General features: G+C 37.6%; 1 protein-coding gene across 2 annotated transcripts in view; it reads right to left on the bottom strand.

The window, feature by feature from the left end:
* Positions 1 to 3,660: 3,660 nt before the first annotated feature.
* WASL (WASP like actin nucleation promoting factor) overlaps positions 3,661 to 22,901 on the bottom strand; it is a 503,517-nt gene continuing 484,276 nt past the window's right edge. For both annotated transcript variants that reach the window (XM_053716658.1, XM_053716659.1), the window contains one exon: positions 3,661 to 6,601. In XM_053716658.1, coding sequence (XP_053572633.1) covers positions 6,540 to 6,601 — 62 coding nt within the window. In that variant the 3' untranslated portion in view covers positions 3,661 to 6,539. The remainder of the gene's footprint in view (positions 6,602 to 22,901) is intronic.

Here is a 22,901-nt window from a genome sequence, read left to right as displayed (position 1 = left end):
TACATATATTTAGAACTTTATAAAAAAGTGCCCAACCATAGCTTTAGAGTGTCACAGAAAATAAGACTTACTTACCCCAGGACACTCATCTACATGTTGTAGAAAGCCAAACCAGTACTGAAACGAGAATCAGCAGAGGTAATGGTATATATAAGAGTATATCCTCGATCTGAAAAGGGAGGTAAGAGATGAATCTCTACGACCGATAACAGAGAACCCATGAAATAGACCCCGTAGAAGGAGATCATTGAATTCAAACAGGCAATACTCTCCTCACATCCCTCTGACATTCACTGCACGCTGAGAGGAAAACCGGGCTCCAACCTGCTGCGGAGCGCATATCAACGTAGAATCTAGCACAAACTTACTTCACCACCTCCATAGGAGGCAAAGTTTGTAAAACTGATTTGTGGGTGTGGTGAGGGGTGTATTTATAGGCATTTTGAGGTTTGGGAAACTTTGCCCCTCCTGGTAGGAATGTATATCCCATATGTCACTAGCTCATGGACTCTTGCTAATTACATGAAAGAAATAGCTAAAGACAGATTTAACATCAATTTTGATGATATCAAAAATAGCATCACAGATAAAATGATTAGCATGTTGAAGCAAATGAACAATGCTAGACAAATCAGGATCTGTTTCCTGTTGCGCTAAGCTATCCAACCAAAAGGTTGATGCAGCCGCAACATCAGCCATAGAAATGGCAGGCCTGAGAATATAGCCAGAATATAAATAAGCTTTCCTTAGATAAGAATCAAGTTTCCTATCTAAATGATCTTTAAAAGAAGTACCATAGGAATGGTAGTACGTTTGGCAAGAGTAGAAATAGCCCCATCAATTTTGGGGACTTTTTCTCAAAACTCTAATCTAGCTGCTGGCAAAGGGTACAATCTTTTAAACCTAGAAGAAGGAATGAAAGAAGTACCAGGCTTAACCCACTCCTTAGCAATCACATCAGAAAAAGCATCAGGAACTGGAAAAACCTCAGGAGTAACTACAGGAGGTTTATAAACAGAATTTAAACGTTTACTAGTTTTGATATCAAGAGGACTAGACTCCATTATATCCAAAGTAACCAACACTTCTTTTAACAAGGAACGGATATACTTAATCTTGAAAAGATAAGTAGATTTGTCAGTGTCAATGTCTGAGGTAGGATCTTCTGAATCAGAGAGATCCTCATCAGAGGATGATATCTCAGTATGTTGTCTGTCATTAGAAATTTCATCAACTTTATGAGAAGTTTTAAAAGACCTTTTACGTTTATTAAAAGGCAGAATAGCAGACAAAGCCTTCTGTATCGCATCAGCAATATAATTTTTCATATCAACAGGGATATCATGTACATTTGATGTTGAAGGAACAACAGAAACTGTACTAGTACTGATGGAAACGTTTTTTGTGTGCAAAAGCTTATCATGACAACTTATACATACTACAGCTGGAGATATAATCTCAGCTAACTTACAACAGATACACTTAGCTTTGGTAGAACTGTGATCAGGCAGCAGGGTTCCAACAGTTGCTTCTGAGACAGGATCAGATTGAGACATCTTGCAAAATGTAAAAGAAAAAACAACATTAAATCAAATTATACAATTTCATTATATGGCAGTTTCAGGAATGGGAAAAAATGCATAGCCCTCTGAGCATATAGAAGGCAAGAGGCATATAGGAAGTGGGGTGAAAAATAAAGTTAATTTTCTGGCGCCAAGTATGACGCACGACGCAAAAGGAAGTTGAAATTTTTTTTGCCGCCAACATCCGGAAATGTTGCAACTCGCGTCATAACAGATGCAATCTCATGCAAAGAAACCTGGCGTGAACTAAAACGCCGGAAATGACAAACTTATGTCATCAAAGACGTACCTTCACACCAAAAAAATTCTCGCGCCAAGAATGATGCAATAAATAACAGCATTTTGTGACCTCGCGAGCCTAACTGAAAGAAAAACAGTCAATTTAAAAAAAGGACTATACCCCAGGTAAGAAAAATAACTTCCTAAAACATGCTCCACAAACTGAAACAGACAGTCTGCAAAAGGAAATATACATAGACCTAACTCATGGCAAATTTAAGCAACACATATATTTAAAACTTTATATTAATACTTTATGTATTAATATAAAGTTTTAAATATATGTGTTACAAACCAAAGTTGAGAGTGTCTTAAATAATGAAAACATACTTACTGAAAGACACCCATCCGCATATAGCAGACAGCCAAACCAGTACTGAAAAAGTATCAGCAGAGGTAATGGTATATAAGAGTATATTGTCGATCTGAAAAGGGAGGTAGGAGATTAATCCCTACGACCGATAACAGAGAACCTTTGAAAAGATATCCCGCGAGGAAAACTATAAAATCAATAGGCGATACTCCCTTCACATCCCTCTGACAAACATTGTACTCTGAGAGGAATTGGGCTTCAAAATGCTGAGAAGCGCTTATCATAGATGAAAAATCAAGCACAAACTTACTTTACCACCTCCATAGGAGGCAAAGTTTGTAAAACTTAATTGTGGGTGTGGTGAGGGGTGTATTTACAGGCATTTTGGGGTTTGGGAAACTTTGCCCCTCCTGGTAGGATTGTATATCCCATACGTCACTAGCTCATGGACTCTTGCCAATTACATGAAACAAAGTGTATTTTAACAGTTCACCCTTACAGCACCTGCGCTATCGGTGAGCACAAAAGTAAAAAAAAAAAAAAAAAAAAAAAGGTAACAGATTAGTGCAGGTGAAGTAAAACATACTGTGTATAACTCAGAAGCGACTACAAAGCGTGCTATGCTGACCACTCTAAATTTAAAGCAATCGTAACCTTCAAAATATTACTTTTTTTTTTAAGTGCCCAAAAGCGCTACAAACAGCTAGTATAAGGTGTTTGGTGTATAAATATATGTCCCCAGACTATGTGAAGCTTGTGAATATGTGCATACTGATAGCCAGTGGGCTATGAAGGTGCATGTATTTACCTTTCATCACCTATGTCCACTGTGCTTACCTCAGCTGCAACAACTTGATTCCAGTAGATGAGCCCATCCTGAGCACAAAGCCAAGGATATAAATCAATAACAGCATCTACTACCAAGGGGATTGGTGGAAAAGTCCACATTTCACCTGGGGAGGAATGTGGACCCATAAGGACTAATATACACTGTGGACCAGAGGATTGATGGTTAAGTCCACATTTCACCTGGGATGCATGCAATATTTCTCCCTGTGAAAAGACCTTTCACTGGCTGGCTAATAACTCATTGTCTACCCCTCTGTAGGATAAAACAGACAATGTGTCCACAGCACCAACGTTCCAATATTCTTTATTCAAGCACAAAAAAAGCAATAAACAGCGACGTTTCTGGGACAGACACCTTAATCATGCATAGGTTAAATGGACTGATGAGCTGCCTTTTAAACGCTCATCTGTCTGTAGGACAGGTTACTGCAACGAGGAGTAGCTATTGCACTTCACTTTCATCTCACTCCTCATCAAGGAGGCAAAAAAACATAACTGAGGACAATGGGAAGTGGGAGGATTTAAAGCTCTGGTGTATTGGGGTGTCTTGCCTCCTCCTAGTGGTCAGGAGGGCAATATTCCCCCATGTGATGACTCGTGGACACTCACTGATTAAATAAATAACAGGCTGTTAGGTTTTTGGGCTGCCACATAGATTTTATTTTTTTTTGTCAACCAATGCCTTAGGTACTTGTTGATGCAGGGTAAAAATGTAATTGTAATACTTTATTGAAAGTAGAGTGTGCCAAAAAAGGTCTACAACCCACCATTGGATCTGACCCCAAAAACTATAAAACAAAAGAATTATGACCCTAAACATTTATATAAAGAAGACAGAATGGCAAAAATAATCTTATAGCTATGTAGGCTACAAACAAAAAAGTTAAATTTCTAAATAAAAAAGTGTTTTAAATGCAAAATGTCCTGTGTGAAGCAGCATATGTAAGATCTACCAGCTCATAAAAACTCTCCCATGCCATTCAGGAAAAAGTAAAATGCACATAACTTTATTTTATCGTAAATGTAGAATGGAAATTTAAGAGAACTTAACGATGAAAAAAAACAAAACACAGTGCTCAATGTGCATAGAGTGCTCTAAAAAGTTTATATGATCAGTTTAATTGCGTGATTATTTGCTGATCCAAGATTTAGTAAGATTTTAATAATATAAAATTACACAGGGCCAGCCTGTTAGGTATAAGTTTATATTCATTATGGGTAGCCGGTTACTACTGATATTAACAATAAAAGCTGAGCTAGCAAGTAAAACAAAAGAAATAAAGTTTTAAAGTTTATGAAGAGCAGAAATACAGTATTTATCAACTCAAATGCACTCTTGCCAGTTGTTTGTACATATATTGTATAGAAGACATCCAGTTGTTTGTACATATATTGTATAGAAGACAGCCAGTTGTTCATACATATATTGTTTTGAATAGTATTGTTTGCAAATGAGTTGAACCTTGAAAGTACAAACAATGAAGAATAATCCCTGTTTGTGTGACTTTTTAACTGACAACAGAACATTGAAAATCACCAGGTTCAGTACATATCAGTGTTTATTTGACCTTATATACTAATATTAATATGCCATTCCAAATAGATTCTGGTACGGTCGGTGGTATTTTTAGCGTTAGATATTTGATACAAAGACTGCAGATTAGCAGCACAAATTAATGTCACTGAATGATGATTGTTCATTGACATTCTATAAATGTTTACTGCAAGTATTAAACCTGACATTATGAAAGCAAGCACCAAGCAGGTCCTCCTGTACAAATACACAAAGAGGTGCAAACAATTTTACATTAACTTTTTCAGCAATAGAGAAGCCTTACAAGGTTCTGTCGCTTATAATGAAAAGGTTCAACAGGTAAAAATCACTGATCAAAACCATGACCTTCCATATCCAATGCACAGAATGGAGATTTTCAGACTAAGGAGATATTTGTAAGGAATAAAAATGTAGTGTTCATGAAAGTCTCCCATTTCTTGCCCTCAGGGACCACAGGAAGGCTAGATTTGCAGGTATGTGAGATGCAGCACAGGAGACAATCACTGTCTCAGATACCCGTTTAAACTCTTGCCTTTTAGTGGTCAATGAAGATGGCATGGATCATCTACATAGCACTATAATTATTCAGTATAAGGATAACTGGTTGTGCACTAGTGCTATTTATATTAAACAGACAATGGTGTGATGCATTAATTTAATGCATTGCTTTCAACTCTTTCAGGACTACATTACATGAAGTCATTTAAAATATAAATGTTTATTTAAATTCAGCCTGTAACTAACCCCCACTCACGACACTGTCACTGACATCCTGGTCTGTGATTGGCTGTATTGCAAACAGCTTAAATAAAAATGCATGTCAAACAAAAGGGGGGGAAGGCTTTAGGAATATGGTACATTTAATTTACTATATGCATATTGTAAATGGCTCAGTGTAATGTGATCCTCATTGGAACTGGAAGCGATATATTAATCTGAAAAGGGGCAGTAAAGTCTAAATTAAATGTTCACTACTCAGATAGAGCATGTGATTTTGAACAGCTTTACAAGTCACATCTATTATCTATTTTGCTTTATTATGGTATTTTTAGATGAAAATCATATCTAGGTAGGCTCATTGGCAGCAATGCACTACTGGCTATGTGCTGATTGGTGACTGCATATATAAATGCCTCGTCACTGGTTCACCAGATGTGCTCAGCTAGCTCTCAGTAGTGCATTGCTGTTCCTGCAACAAAAGACACCAAAGGAATAAAGCAAATTTTATAAAAAAAGGAAATTAAAAAGTCGTTTAAAATGACATGTTCTATCTGAATTGTGAAAGCAAAATTTTGAGTTTCCTGTCCCTTTAATACATTACCACAAAGTCCCGTTAAGATCCTGATCTCGTCTTTGTAAATAAAAATAAACATTTAGTGTTGCATTTAAACAGTCAAGTAACACTGCTGTGCAACAGCAGATACTATTGCTTCGTCATAAGATTTAAAATGCCATTTAAAGATTTCCTGTAGTGTTCAGAACCAACAGTACATACATAATTAACATTCACGTTTAGCTTTGCATTCAGAGTAAAGGGCCTTAATTAACAAAGGTTTGTGTCACCTAAAGAATGTAGTGCTAGTTTTAATAAGAAATTTAGATACAGAAAAAATTAATGTAAGAAAATAGTGTTCTTTTTTCTTTATAACAATTACATTAAAGGTTTCTTGTGTCATTGTCCCACATAAGCTCCCTTTGTTTTTTTAATTGTATTTCCTTTACTCACCAAAACAATCAGCAGATTGATGGGGATTTGTGCACAGAGGGTTTAAGCCTTGTGGAGCAACGAAACCTTTACATTTTGCATGAGGTATTGCACAGATTAATAAAAAAGCAAAAAGGCAACAAAAATATACAGCAAATTGGTAGACCATTTACATGATAATTTTACAGAATTCAGAGTTTTTAGTATCCGTTCACCTTAAAAAAAATATATATTATATATATAAGTATATTTTGATCAATCATCCCATTCTTCCTCATCCTCAAAGTCTTCTTCCTCATCCTCATCTTCATCTGTATCTATAAAGCCAACAAACATGTTAGTAATAATTTGATAACATTTATGATGCAATAAACACATTTCTATATCACTAGTATATATCACAGCTAGTCTATATCACAGCTGGTTTCACTAAATGCACTTGGTACATCAAGTTGTTTTTTGTCAGTATAGTGAGAAAATAAGGTCAACATCACCACCTGCTGGTCTATTTAGGTAAGGCATTGTGATATAGCATAAAAACAAACTAACTGGGAATCCACATTTTTCAAAACATAGGTCACATTTTAATAAAAAAACTAAATGTTTAAAACTGTGCTAATAAAGAAAATGTACAAAAAATCCAAATAGCAGGACCAGGTGTATTCTTGAAATCCTCTGAATGATAATTCCAATCAGCAATCATCCAAACAAAGAGAAAAGAACAATAATGGAATCTTGTTAGTTCATTGAAGTAAGGTAAGACTGAAGAAATATAATCACATTAAACTCAGCTATAACTTGGCTCTAATGGTACAAGATCATTGGGACCCTTCCCAAATCTAGGAACAAGAGGAACAAGTAAAAATATACTGTATATACTGACTAAAAGCCTTAGGGAACAAACAACTGCACACAGCACAACAATTGTAGGAACCTAGTGGCCCATTCAAATCTGCTCTCAGTAAATCTTTAGCCTGATTTAGGCTGCAAGCAGAAGCATTGCCCACATTTCTATGCTTCTTATGAGAATGTGACAAGGAGGAGTTAGAGGAAGGGAAAGATTTTAATAGGGGATAAAGAACCAGCAGCCATATGGCAAATAGAGCAATATGTGTATCTGCACTTTATAAAAGGATTACACTGTAAACAGATGGCCAGATGCACCTAAACATTTATTAAAACTACAAGGCATTATTTTCAGCATACAATAGATGGTGAGGTATATTCCCTTAGAAAACTAAATTAAGTAACGTAGAAACACCAAAGCTCATCATTCATCATCTATAAAACAGGAAAACCCCTAAATAAACTAATTCCACTAACAATTAAAGCAGCACAAGAACAAATGGTGTTGAAACTGTAACCCTGCACGTAACCCAGGGGCTAGTTGGATAGTTTGTGAGAGAGTACCCCGATATATATACATCTCATTTATTTTTCTCCATAGCAAAACACCCAAAAAACCTTGACAGATGTTCTTTTAAACTTACTTGGTATCATAAGCTAATTTGAAAGTGCCTCACCACATACAACATTGCACCTCATGTACACACCCCATTTATATTAATCATATATGATTCTAAATCAGGCTCTCATGCCAAGCAACAATAGCCAATCACTTTACCCCAAACAGCCAGTGGTACTTAACGAGGTAATAATTATATTACTTGTGGATGATTGGTTTGTTTTGCTGCAAATACTAAATTAAAGCACCACCAATGTTACATAAATATTAGATTGGCAAATATTTTGTTTGAAGGGACACTAAACCCAAATTTTTTCTTTAATGATTCAGATGGAGCAAGTAATTTTAAGCAAATTTCTAATTTACTCCTATTATCAATTTTTCTTCTTTCTCTTCCTATCTTTATTTAAAAAGCAGTAATTTAAAGCTTAGGAGCCAGACCATTTTAGGCTCAGCTTCCTGGATAGCGCTTGATTGATGGCTACATTTAGCAAACCAATAAGCAAGCACAACCAAGGTTTTCAACCAAAAATGGTCCGGCTATTAAGCTTTACATTCCTGCTTTTTAAATAAAGATAGCAAGAGAACGAAGAAAAATTAATAGGAGTAAAATCGAAAGTTGCTTAAAATTGCATGCTCTATCTGAATCATTAAATAAAAAATGTGGGTTTAGTGTTTCTTTAAGAAATAAAATTGTATTAATAGGCAAAAGAACACTGTTGGACTATTTTTTTTTTACTACTATAAAAATACCATTTGAGGAACTCTGCTCTAGAAAGGCAAAATTGAATGACAATAATTGGAGCCTACTCTATAAGCACATCCCCCTTAGATAAAGCTTCTCTTAGGAACCTGCATGGATATATATATATATATCATCTTTCTTTGAGAAAGCGCCAGTGGGGTGTTAAATGCGTCAGATGACGTATCTCCTCGTCTTTTGTGAGTTTGTCTCGAACTTTTAATGCATATCGAATACATTTTCAATTGTTTTATTAAGGCTTGTGCATAGTGTCTATCCTCTACTATTAAGGACTGCATTTAACTCTTTACCTGTAAGGAGATTTTGTTATTTTCCTATTATATATATATATTTTTAAATGCTACAATAAGTTGGTGGCACCGCCAATGAATGGTTGTAGTACTGCCTGCTCTATAGACACTAAGCAGAGTTTGCTACTGTAAATGTGTGACCCACTATTGGGAATACATCCTACTTAGAATCTGCAGGGGAGTTTGATTTGGAACCCTAATGACTGCACTACCTGCTTATCAGAAGAAGAAAGAAAGAAAAAGGTCAAGGCGAAAAGTGGACAGGGAAATTAAGCATCAAGCTTGGTGCTAAAAAATGGCTTTAGCTTTCTATTGGAAAAAGTAAGCTTACTCTCTTCTCTTTGGTAATTTATTTGCTATTCAGTGGTTATTAAATGCAAAGTATTCTTCAGGTATTTTGTTTTAATAGGTGGTACTCTTAAAACCCCAATTCATCCTGATGCTAAAGGGTTTTCCAAGAATGTATCAAAGTGTTAAAAATTTATGAAACCCACATTTTTACTTTCATGATTCAGATAGATCATGCAATTTTAATTTACTCCTATTATCATTTTTTTATTCGTTCTCTTGGTATCTTTATTTTAAAAAGCAGGAATCTAAGATTAGGAGCTGGCCTTTTTTTGGTTCAGAACCCTGGGTAGCGCTTGCTGATTGGTGGCTACATTTAGCCACCAATAAGCAAGCGCTATCCAGGTGCTGAACCAAATATTAGCTGTCTCCTAAGCTTAAATTCCTGCTTTTCAAACAGATACTAAGAGAACAAAGAAAATTGATAATAGGAGTAAATTAGAAAGTTGCTTAAAATTGCATGCTCTATCTGAATCATGAAAGAAAAAAAATGGGTTTAATTTCCTTTTAATTGTGCTATGCTTAGTTTTCATGCTCTTTTCTCTCACTGTCTTATTTTTGTACATCAACCTTGCTTAGCAAATTGAGATTATAGTTATCTGAAGTGCCTTTGAATACAATGGATATTTATCCTATGGGGAAAAAAATTGTCTGGTATGCAATTATAAACTTCATAAACCTCATCTCAACTATTTCCTTCTGTTACAAGTCGCACAGGGATTTTGATTGCTTACAAGAGCATGTGTCTTTAAATTTCTGTACTCCCCTGTATTTAAAGAAACACACTGTACTGAGGGTTTAGCTGACTAAAACATGTTCAGAATCAGAAAAGAAATATACTTTTAGCACCCCCTTCTCTCTCAGCATTTGTTCTCTTTAGCGCAAGAGGCAGTGCGCCCAATGAGAAGCCAAACCACTCTTACTCCTGTACACAGATCCTGTTAAACAGCTGTTCCAAAAAGCAGCACCATGCAGTATTTTTTAATTTAGATGCCAAAGCTGGTACTGGAGTGCACTCTATTTCTTTTTCTATGAGATAGTTGGTGCAGCTGTACTGCCTGCTAGTACAATAACCAAATATTAACAAGCACACACTGGCAAAGTTATATTTATTTTGCATTTTTAAACTTTTTTAAAGACCTAAGATAAATATTAACTTTAGGGTTTCTTTAACGAAAGGTTTAATTAATTTGACATAACATTCATCCAGAAATATATTCCCTTCCTATAACAATAGCACTACACAATCAAAAATAGGTTCATTATGAAATAACTAACATTTCAGTATGAAGTTTTCTTTAAGATATCTTCCCAAACATACAAAATCGTACAAGTGATCTGGGTATGACTCATTCTATGTGTGGAGTATATTGACAAAAAAAAAAAGAAGAAGGCTAAGACACTGGACCCCACCACACCTGTGGCAGGCTTGTGACTAACCCCTTCACCGTCACTCAGATTTCATTTTGGCTATCCTCTCACTACTTTAAGCTAAATCTTTCCAAAACTGGGCTCCTTATTCCCCCCCCTTCATCCAAAAATCCCCACCCCCATCTTTTTATAACTGTTAATAGCATCATTACCCCAACCCTGCACACCCGATGTCTTGAGGTCACACTTGACTCAGATCTCTTATTCACTCCTCACATCCAGTCTTTGGCCAAGCCCTGCAGTTTCGACCTTAAAGCATCTCCATAATTCGCCACTTCCTTACACAAGACACAGTTAAGATATTAATCCACTTTCTCATCACTTCTCGTCTTGACTATTGAAACTCCATCATCTCTAGTCTCCCTAATTAACGTCTATCTCCTTTACAATTCATAATGAATGCCACTGCCATGCTGATGTTCCTTAAAAATCGCTCTTCTATTGCTGCACCTCTCTGCCAATCCCTTCACTGGCTTCCTTGAGCCTCCAAAGTTAAACACAAAGTTCTGACTCTGACATTCAAGGCCCTCAATGGCACTGCTCCCCACTATACCTCAGACATTATCTTCTTATACTCTCCCTCCCGTCCCCTTCACTCTACTTATGACCTCCTTACCACCTCCTCACACCTCCTCTCCAGACTAGCCCCTATTTTGTGGAACTCTGTCTGGCTTTACAAGACTCCTAGTTTTGAAAGTTTCAAGTGCTCTTTAAAGACTCTACTGTTAAGGGATGCATACAATATACAATTACCTTTTTGAACCTCAGTTTTCCCCTCCATTCTAATCCCTGTGAACCCCTTAGCAGGTAAGCCTACGAGCCCAGCTGTTAGTAGATCACCTTCATGAGAGCTGATTTACTACAGTGCAACTCTTGGCAGGGCCCTTTTACCACTTCTTCCCTATAAATGTTACCTTGCATATCATACCTCTATATATAGCGCTGTGGAATTTGTTGGCGCTCTACAAATAACGGATAATAATAATAATACTAGGAGTGATTATATCACTGCCCAATACTCCAATCTCCCCTTTGTCTCTCAGTAGCATCTCTCTGAGTGAAAACCAAGCCTCAATTTGGTCTGAGGACCTCTGTCAACAAAGTATCTGGAGCACCTCAATTTTGCCTGTAGAGGCAAAGAAAATACTGTAATACCAGAGGTTGGAGGTTGAAGTGTTCTTAGAGCTTTAGGAATCTTTGCCATTAGTTGATTTCCCAGGAATAATGGTTCATGGACTCTCACCACCTTATGAAAGAAATCTAAATCTGCCTCATGAAAGGACACAAAAGATGGGCTAAGACTTACAAAGAATTGAAGCAAACTATAAGCCAATGCATTAAGAAGATGTTCATGCTCGAGTGGTATGTTAATTTATCACAAAATCATACAACGGTCTTGTAACAAACTAGATGTATCATGTCCCTTTAACAGGCTTTCACTGGTATGGATATTCATTAAGGTGTTTGATGCTCCAAATCTGTACATTAAAAGGACCATTCAATGCAGAGTAGAATTGTATAATTAACAAGTTCATAATAAAAAGACAATGATTTAACACCTACTATGAATTTCAAATAAGCAGTAATTTTTTTTCTTCGGACAAATGTATTTCTTCTTCCATTCTCCAGCCCCCTGTATTCATGTGACTGACATCAGCCAATCACAGACTAGTATATGTATACCCTGTGAGCTTGTGCACATGCTCAGAAGGATCTTGTTCCCCAGAAAAACATCATTTATGTAAGAACTTACCTGATAAATTCATTTCTTTCATATTGGCAAGAGTCCATGAGCTAGTGACGTATGGGATATACAATCCTACCAGGAGGGGCAAAGTTTCCCAAACCTCAAAATGCCTACAAATACACCCCTCACCACACCCACAAATTAGTTTAACGAATAGCCAAGTAGTGGGGTGATAAAGAAAGGAGTAAAAAGCATCAACAAAGGAATTTGGAAATAATTGTGCTTTATACAAAAAAACATAATTTATGTAAGAACTTACCTGATAAATTAATTTCTTTCATATTAGCAAGAGTCCATGAGCTAGTGACGTATGGGATATACATTCCTACCAGGAGGGGCAAAGTTTCCCAAACCTCAAAATGCCTACAAATACACCCCTCACCACACCCACAAATCAGTTTAACGAATAGCCAAGAAGTGGGGTGATAAGAAAAAAGTGCGAAAGCATAAGAAATAAGGAATTGGAAATAATTGTGCTTTATACAAAAAAATCATAACCACCACAAAAAAAGGGGTGGGCCTCATGGACTCTTGCTAATATGAAAGAAATGAATTTATCAGGTAAGTTCTTACATAAATTATGTTTTCTTTCATGTAATTAGCAAGAGTCCATGAGCTAGTGACGTATGGGATAATGACTACCCAAGATGTGGATCTTTCCACGCAAGAGTCACTAGAGAGGGAGGGATAAAATAAAGACAGCCAATTCCTGCTGAAAATAATCCACACCCAAAATAAAGTTTAAATGAACATAAGCAGAAGATTCAAACTGAAACAGCTGCCTGAAGTACTTTTCTACCAAAAACTGCTTCAGAAGAAGAAAACACATCAAAATGGTAGAATTTAGTAAAAGTATGCAAAGAGGACCAAGTTGCTGCTTTGCAAATCTGATCAACCGAAGCTTCATTCCTAAACGCCCAGGAAGTAGAAACTGACCTAGTAGAATGAGCTGTAATCCTTTGAGGCGGAGTTCTACCCGACTCGACATAAGCATGATGAATTAAAGATTTCAACCAAGATGCCAAAGAAATGGCAGAGGCCTTCTGACCTTTCCTAGAACCGGAAAAGTTAACAAATAGACTAGAAGTCTTTCGGAAATTCTTAGTAGCTTCAACATAATATTTCAAAGCTCTAACCACATCCAAAGAATGCAATGATTTCTCCATAGAATTCTTAGGAGTAGGACATAATGAAGGAACCACAATCTCTCTACTAATGTTGTTGGAATTCACAACCTTAGGTAAAAATTCAAAAGAAGTTCGCAACACCGCCTTATCCTGATGAAAAATAAAAAAAGGAGACTCACAAGAAAGAGCAGATAATTCAGAAACTCTTCTGGCAGAAGAGATGGCCAAAAGGAACAAAACTTTCCAAGAAAGTAATTTAATGTCCAATGAATGCATAGGTTCAAACGGAGGAGCTTGAAGAGCCCCCAGAACCAAATTCAAACTCCAAGGAGGAGAAATTGACTTAATAACAGGTTTTATACGCACCAAAGCTTGTACAAAACAATGAATATCAGGAAGATTAGCAATCTTTCTGTGAAAAAGAACAGAAAGAGCAGAGATTTGTCCTTTCAAGGAACTTGCAGACAAACCTTTATCCAAACCATCCTGAAGAAACTGTAAAATTCTTGGAATTCTAAAAGAATGCCAGGAAAACTGATGAGAAAGACACCAAGAAATATAAGTCTTCCAGACTCTATAATATATCTCCCTAGATATAGATTTACGAGCCTGTAACATAGTATTAATCACAGAGTCAGAGAAACCTCTTTGACTAAGAATCAAGCGTTCAATCTCCATACCTTTAAATTTAAGGATTTGAGATCCTGATGGAAAAAAGGACCTTGAGACAGAAGGTCTGGTCTTAACGGAAGAGTCCACGGTTGGCAAGAAGCCATCCGGACAAGATCCGCATACCAAAACCTGTGAGGCCATGCTGGAGCTACCAGCAGAACAAACGAGCATTCCTTCAGAATTTTGGAGATCACTCTTGGAAGAAGAACTAGAGGCGGAAAGATATAGGCAGGATGATACTTCCAAGGAAGTGACAATGCATCCACTGCTTCCGCTTGAGGATCCCTGGATCTGGACAGATACCTGGGAAGTTTCTTGTTTAGATGAGAGGCCATCAGATCTATTTCTGGAAGCTCCCACATTTGAACAATCTGAAGAAATACCTCTGGGTGAAGAGACCATTCGCCCGGATGCAATGTTTGGCGACTGAGATAATCCGCTTCCCAATTGTCTATACCTGGGATATGAACCGCAGAAACTAGACAGGAGCTGGATTCCGCCCAAACCAGAATTCGAGATAATCATAGCTAGAGGACTGTGAGTCCCTCCTTGATTGATGTATGCCACAGTTGTGACATTGTCTGTCTGAAAACAAATGAACGATTCTCTCTTCAGAAGAGGCCAAGACTGAAGAGCTCTGAAAATTGCACGGAGTACCAAAATATTGATCGGTAATCTCACCTCCTGAGATTCCCAAACCCCTTGTGCCGTCAGAGACCCCCACACAGCTCCCCAACCTGTAAGACTTGCATCTGTTGAAATTACAGTCCAGGTCGGAAGAACAAAAGAAGCCCCCTGAATTAAACAATGGTGATCTGTCCACCACGTCAGAGAGTGTCGTACAATCGGTTTTAAAGATATTAATTGAGATATCTTTGTGTAATCCCTGCACCATTGGTTCAGCATACAGAGCTGAAGAGGTCGCATGTGAAAACGAGCAAAGGGGATCGCGTCCGATGCAGCAGTCATAAGACCTAGAATTTCCATGCATAAGGCTACCGAAGGGAATGATTGTGACTGAAGGTTTTCGACAAGCTGATATCAATTTTAGACGTCTCTTGTCTGTCAAAGATAGAGTCATGGACACTGAATCTATCTGGAAACCCAAAAAGGTTACCCTTGTCTGAGGAATCAATGAACTTTTTAGTAAATTGATCCTCCAACCATGATCTTGAAGAAACAACACAAGTCGATTCGTATGAGATTCTGCTAAATGTAAAGACTGAGCAAGTACCAAGATATCGTCCAAATAAGGAAATACCACAATACCCTGTTCTCTGATTACAGACAGAAGGGCACCGAGAACCTTTGTAAAAATTCTTGGAGCTGTTGCTAGACCAAACGGTAGAGCCACAAACTGGTAATGCTTGTCTAGGAAAGAGAATCTCAGAAACTGAAAATGATCTGGATGAATCGGAATATGTAGATATGCATCCTGTAAATCTATTGTAGACATATAATGCCCTTGCTGAACAAAAGGCAGGATAGTCCTTATAGTTACCATTTTGAATGTTGGTATCCTTACATAACGATTCAATATCTTTAGATCCAGAACTGGTCTGAAGGAATTCTCCTTCTTTGGTACAATGAAGAGATTTGAATAAAACCCCAGCCCCCGTTCCAGAACTGGAACTGGCATAATTACTCCAGCCAACTCTAGATCTGAAACACATTTCAGAAATGCTTGAGCCTTCGCTGGATTTACTGGGACACGGGAAAGAAAAAATCTCTTTGCAGGAGGTCTTATTTTGAAGCCAATTCTGTACCCTTCTGAAACAATGTTCTGAATCCAAAGATTGTGAACAGATTTGATCCAAATTTCTTTGAAAAAACGTAATCTGCCCCCTACCAGCTGAGCTGGAATGAGGGCCGCACCTTCATGTGGACTTAGAAGCTGGCTTTGATTTTCTAGAAGGCTTGGATTTATCCCAGACTGGAGATGGTTTCCAAACTGATACCGCTCCTGAGGATGAAGGATCAGGTTTCTGTTCCTTGTTGTGACGAAAGGAACGAAAACGATTATTAGACCTGAATTTACCTTTAGATTTTTTATCCTGTGGTAAAAAAGTTCCTTTCCCTCCAGTAACAGTTGAAATAATAGAATCCAACTGAGAACCAAATAATTTATTACCCTGGAAAGAAAGGGAAAGCAGAGTAGACTTAGAAGACATATCAGCATTCCAAGTTTTAAGCCATAAAGCTCTTCTAGCTAAAATAGCTAGAGACACATACCTGACATCAACCCTAATGATATCAAAGATGGCATCACAAATAAAATTATTAGCATGTTGAAGAAGAATAATAATGCTATGAGAATTATGATCTGTGACTTGTTGCGCTAAAGCTTCCAACCAAAAAGTTGAAGCTGCAGCAACATCCGCCAAAGATATAGCAGGTCTAAGAAGATTACCTGAACACAAATAGGCTTTTCTTAGAAAGGATTCAATTTTCCTATCTAAAGGATCCTTAAAGGAAGTACCATCTGCCGTAGGAATCGTAGTACGTTTAGCAAGAGTAGAGACAGCCCCATCAACCTTAGGGATTTTGTCCCAAAACTCTAATCTCTCAGATGGCACAGGATATAATTGCTTAAAACGTTTAGAGGGAGTGAATGAATTACCCAAATTATTCCATTCCCTGGAAATTACTTCAGAAATAGCACTAGGAACAGGAAAAACTTCTGGAATAACTACAGGAGATTTAAAAACCTTATCTAAACGTTTAGATTTAGTATCAAGAGGACCAGAATCCTCAATTTCTAAAGCAATTAGAACTTCTTTAAGTAAAGAACGAATAAATTCCATTTTAAATAAATATGAAGATTTATCAGCATCAACCTCTGAGACAGAATCCTCTGAACCAGAAGAACCATTATCAGAATCAGAATGATGATGTTCATTTAAAAATTCATCTGAACAATGAGAAGTTTTAAAAGATTTTTTATGTTTACTAGAAGGAGGAATAACAGACAAAGCCTTCTTAATGGATTCAGAAACAAAATCTCTTATGTTATCAGGAACACTCTGAGTATTAGATGTTGACGGAACAGCAACAGGTAATGGAACTTTACTAAAGGAAATTTTATCTGCATTAACAAGTTTGTCATGACATTCAATACAAACAACAGCTGGAGGAACAGATACCAAAAGTTTACAGCAGATACACTTAGCTTTGGTAGCTCCAGCACCAGGCAGCGATTTTCCTGAAGTAACCTCTGACTCAGTTGCAACGTGGGACATCTTGCAATATGTAATAGAAAAAACAACATATAAAGCAAAATAGATCAAATTCCTTAAATGACAGTTTCAGGAATGGGAAAAAATGCCAGTGAACAAGCTTCTAGCAACCAGAAGCAATAAATAATGAGACTTAAATAATGTGGAGACAAAAGAGACGTCCATATTTTTTTAGCGCCAAATAAGACGCCCACATTATTTGGCGCCTAAATGCTTTTGGCGCCAAAAATGACGCCACATCCGGAACGCCGACACTTTTGACGCAAAAAAAGTCAAAAAATGACGCAACTTCCGGCGACACGTATGACGCCGTAAACAGAAAAAAAAATTTGCGCCAAAAAATTCCGCGCCAAGAATGACGCAATAAAATGAAGCATTTTCAGCCCCCGCGAGCCTAACAGCCCACAGGGAAAAGTCAAATTTTTAAGGTAAGAAAAAATGATTGATTCAAATGCATTATCCCAAATATGAAACTGACTGTCTGAAAATAAGGAATGTTGAACATCCTGAGTCAAGGCAAATAAATGTTTGAATACATATATTTAGAACTTTATTAAAAAAGTGCCCAACCATAGCTTAGAGTGTCACAGAAAATAAGATTTACTTACCTCAGGACACTCATCTACATGTTGTAGAAAGCCAAACCAGTACTGAAACGAAAATCAGCAGAGGTAATGGTATATATATATATATATAAGAGTATATCGTCGATCTGAAAAGGGAGGTTAGAGATGAATCTCTACGACCGATAACAGAGAACCTATGAAATAGACCCCGTAGAAGGAGATCATTGCATTCAAATAGGCAATACTCTCCTCACATCCCTCTGACATTCACTGCACGCTGAGAGGAAAACCGGGCTCCAACCTGCTGCGGAGCGCATATCAACGTAGAATCTAGCACAAACTTACTTCACCACCTCCATAGGAGGCAAAGTTTGTAAAACTGATTTGTGGGTGTGGTGAGGGGTGTATTTGTAGGCATTTTGAGGTTTGGGAAACTTTGCCCCTCCTGGTAGGAATGTATATCCCATACGTCACTAGCTCATGGACTCTTGCTAATTACATGAAAGAAATCATAACCACCATAAAAAGGGTGGGCCTCATGGACTCTTGCCAATATGAAAGAAATTCATTTATCAGGTAAGTTCTTACATAAATTATGTTTTCTTTCATGTAATTGGCAAGAGTCCATGAGCTAGTGACGTATGGGATATCAATACCCAAGATGTGGAACTCCACGCAAGAGTCACTAGAGAGGGAGGGATAAAATAAAAAACAGCCATTTTCCGCTGAAAAGAATAATCTACAACCCAAATAATAAGTTTATTCTTTTAATGACAAGAAAAACTTAAAACATCAGCAGAAGAATCAAACTGAAAGAGCTGCCTGAAGAACTTTTCTACCAAAAACTGCTTCTGAAGAAGCAAATACATCAAAACGGTAGAATTTAGTAAATGTATGCAAAGAAGACCAAGTTGCTGCTTTGCAAATCTGATCAACTGAAGCTTCACGAAGTGGAGAATGATCTAGTAGAATGAGCTGTAACTCTCTGAGGCGGGGTCTTACCAGACTCCAAATAAGCTGAATGAATCAAAAGCTTTAACTAAGAAGCCAAGGAAATACCAGAAGCCTTCTGACCTTACCTAGGACCCGAAAATATAACAAATAGACTAGAAGTCTTCCTGAAATCTTTAGTAGCTTTAACTTAATATTTCAAAGCTCTTACCACATCCAAAGAATGTAAGGATCTTTCCATAGAATTCTTAGGATTAGGACACAAGGAAGGAACAACAATTTATCTACTAATGTTGTTAGAATTCACAACTTTAGGCAAAAATTGAAATGAAGTCCGCAAAACCGCCTTATCCTGATGAAAAATCAGAAAAGGAGATTCACAAGAAAGAGCAGCTCAGAAACTCTTCTAGCAGAAGAGATGGCCAAAAGGAACAACACTTTCCAAGAAAGTAGTTTAATGTCCACAGAATGCATAGGCTCAAGTGGATGAGCCTGTACCATCTTCAAAACCAAATTAAGACTCCAAGGAGGAGAAATTGATTTAATGACGGGCTTAATACGAACTAAAGCCTGTACAAAACAGTGAATATCAGGAAGTTTAGCAATCTTTCTATGAAATAAAACAAACGGCAGAAATTTGTCCCTTCAAGGAACTTGCAGACAAACCCTTATCCAAACCATCCTGAAGAAACTGTAGAATTCTAGGAATTCTGAAAGAATGCCAAGAAAATTTATGAGAACACCACCAGGAAATGTAGGTCTTCCAAACTCGATAATAAATCTTCCTAGAGACAGATTTACGAGCTTGCAACATAGTATTAATTACTGAGTCAGAGAAACCTCTATGACTTAGTACTAAGCGTTCAATTTCCATACCTTCAAATTTAATTATTTGAGATCCTGATGGAAAAACGGACCTTGAGACAGAAGGTCCGGCCTTTACGGAAGTGGCCAAGGTTGGTAACTGGACATCCGAACAAGATCCGCATACCAAAACCTGTGTGGCCACGCTGGAGCCACCAGCAACACAAACGATTGTTCCATGATGATTTTGGATATCACTCTTGGAAGAAGAACTAGAGGTGGAAAAATGTAAGCAGGATGATAACACCAAGGAAGTGTCAGCGCATCCACTGCTTCCGCCTGAACATCCCTGGACAGGTATCTGGGAAGTTTCTTGTTTAGATGAGAGGCCATGAGATCTATCTCTGGAAGACCGCACATCTGAACAATCTGAGAAAACACATCTGGATGGAGAGACCACTCCCCTGGATGTAAAGTCTGGCGGCTGAGATAATCCGCCTCCCAATTGTCTACACCTGGGATATGCACCACAGAGATTAGACAGGAGCTGGATTCCGCCCAAGCAAGTATCCAAGATACTTCTTTCATTGCTTGGGGACTGTGAGTCCCACCCTGATGATTGACATATGCCACAGTTGTGATATTGTCTGTCTGAAAGCAAATGAACGGTTCTATATCTTCAACACAGGCCAAAACTGAAGAGCTGTGAGAATTGCACGGAGTTCTAAAATATTGATTGGTAATCTCGCCTCTTGAGATTTCCAAACCCCTTGTGCTGTCAGAGATCCCCAAACAGCTCCCCAAACTGAAAGACTTGCGTCTGTAGTGATCACAGTCCAGGTTGGCCGAACAAAGGAGGCCCCTTGAATTAAACGCTGGTGATTTAACCACCACGTCAGAGAGTGTCGAATATTGGGATTTAAGGATATTAACTGTGACATCTTTGTATAATCCCTGCACCATTGATTCAACATGCAAAGCTGGAGAGGTCTCATGTGAAAACGAGCAAAAGGAATCGCGTCCGATGCTGCAGTCATGAGGCCTAAAACTTCCATGCACATAGCAACTGAAGGGAATGACTGAGACTGAAGGTGCCGACAGGCTGCAACCAATTTCAAACGTCTCTTGTCTGTTAGAGACAGAGTCATGGACACTGAATCTATCTGGAAACCTAAAAAGGTGACCCTTGTCTGAGGAATCAAGAAGCTTTTTGGTAAATTGATCCTCCAACCATGTCTTTGAAGAAACAACACTAGTTGATTAGTGTGATATTCTGCAGAACGTAAAGACTGAGCTAGTACCAAGATATCGTCCAAATAAGGAAACGCTGCAATACCCTGCTCTCTGATTACAGAGAGTAGGGCACCTTGAACCTTGGAAAAGATTCTTGGAGCTGTTGCTAGGCCAGATGGAAGAGCAACAAATTGGTAATGCTTGTCTAGAAAAGAGAATCTCAGGAACTGATAATGTTCTGGATGAATCGGAATATGAAGGTATGCATCCTGCAAGTCTATTGTAGACATATAATGTCCTGGCTGAACAAAAGGCAGAATAGTCCTTATAGTCACCATCTTGAAAGTTGGTACTCTTACATAGCGATTAAAAATTTTCAGATCCAGAACTGGTCTGAATGAATTTTCCTTCTTTGGGACAATGAATAGATTTGAATAAAACCCCAGACCCTGTTCCTGAAAAGGAACCGACATGATTACCCCTGAAGATCCAGGTCTGAAACACACTTCAGGAAAGAGCTTTTACTGGATTTGCTGGGATACGTGAAAGAAAGAATCTTCTCACAGGAGGTCTTACTCTGAATCCTATTCGATACCCTTGAGAGACAATGCTCTGAATCCATTGATTTTGGACAGAATTTATCCAAAAATCCTTGAAAAACCTTAATCTGCCCCCTACCAGCTGAGCTGGAATGAGGGCCGCACCTTCATGCGGACTTAGGGGCTGACTTTGGTTCCTTAAATAGCTTGGATTTATTCCAATTTGAGGAAGGCTTCCAATTGGAAGCAGATTCCTTGGGGGAAGGATTAGATTTTTGTTCCTTATTTTGACGAAAGGAACGGAAACGGATAGAAGCCTTAGATTTACCCTTAGGTTTTTTATCCTGAGGCAGAAAAAACCCCTTTCCTCCAGTAACAGTTGAAATAATAGAATCCAACTGAGAACCAAATAAATTATTACCTTGGAAAGAAAGAAATAATCTAGATTTAGATGTCATATCAGTATTCCAAGATTAAAGCCACAAAGCTCTTCTAGCTAAAATAGCTAAAGACATGGATCTAACAACAATTTTGATAATATAAAAAATGGCATCACAAATAAAATGATTAGCATGTTGCAGTAAACGAACAATGCTATATATGTCATAATCCAACTCTTGTTGTGCTAAATTCTCCAACCAAAACGTTGATGCAGCCGCAACATCAGCCAAAGAAATTGCAGGCCTGAGATGACCGGAATATAAATAGGCTTTCCTTAGATAGGATTCAAGTTTCCTATCTAAAGGATCTTTAAACAAAGTACTATCTTCCATAGGAATAGTGGTACGTTTATCAAGAGTAGAAATAGCCCCATCAACTTTGGGGATTTTTTCCCAAAACTCTATAGAAATTGCTGGTAAAGGATACAATTTTTTAAACCTTGAAGAAGGAATAAAAGGAGTACCTGGCTTATTCCATTCCTTAGAAATCATATCAGAAATAGCATCAGGAATAGGAAAAACCTCTGGAGTAACCACAGGAGGTTTAAAAACAGCATTTAAATGCTTACTAGTCTTAATGTCAAGAGGACTAGCTTCCTCAATATCTAAAGTACTTAACACTTCGTTTAACAAAGAACGAATATACTCTATTTTAAACAAATAAGTAGATTTGTCAGTGTCAATATCTGAGGAAGGATCTTCTGAGTCAGATAGATCCTCGTCAGAGGAGGATAAATCATTATGTTGCCGGTCATTTGAAATTTCTTCAACTTTATGAGAAGTTTTAAAAGACCTTTTACGTTTATTAGAAGGCTGAAATGCAGACAAAGCCTTCTGAATAGAATCAGTAACAAATTCTTTAAAATTCATAGGTATATCATGTACATTAGAAGTTGAAGGAAATGCAACTGGCAATGCACTATTACTGATGGATACATTCTCTGCGTGTAAAAGTTTATCATGACAACTATTACAAATGACATTCGGAGATATAATTTTCACAAT

Source organism: Bombina bombina, chromosome 6, assembly GCF_027579735.1.
Source record: "Bombina bombina isolate aBomBom1 chromosome 6, aBomBom1.pri, whole genome shotgun sequence".
Classification (NCBI taxonomy): domain Eukaryota; kingdom Metazoa; phylum Chordata; class Amphibia; order Anura; family Bombinatoridae; genus Bombina; species Bombina bombina.
Note: the sequence above shows the minus strand (reverse complement) of the source record. Positions and strands in the feature narration are given on the sequence as shown.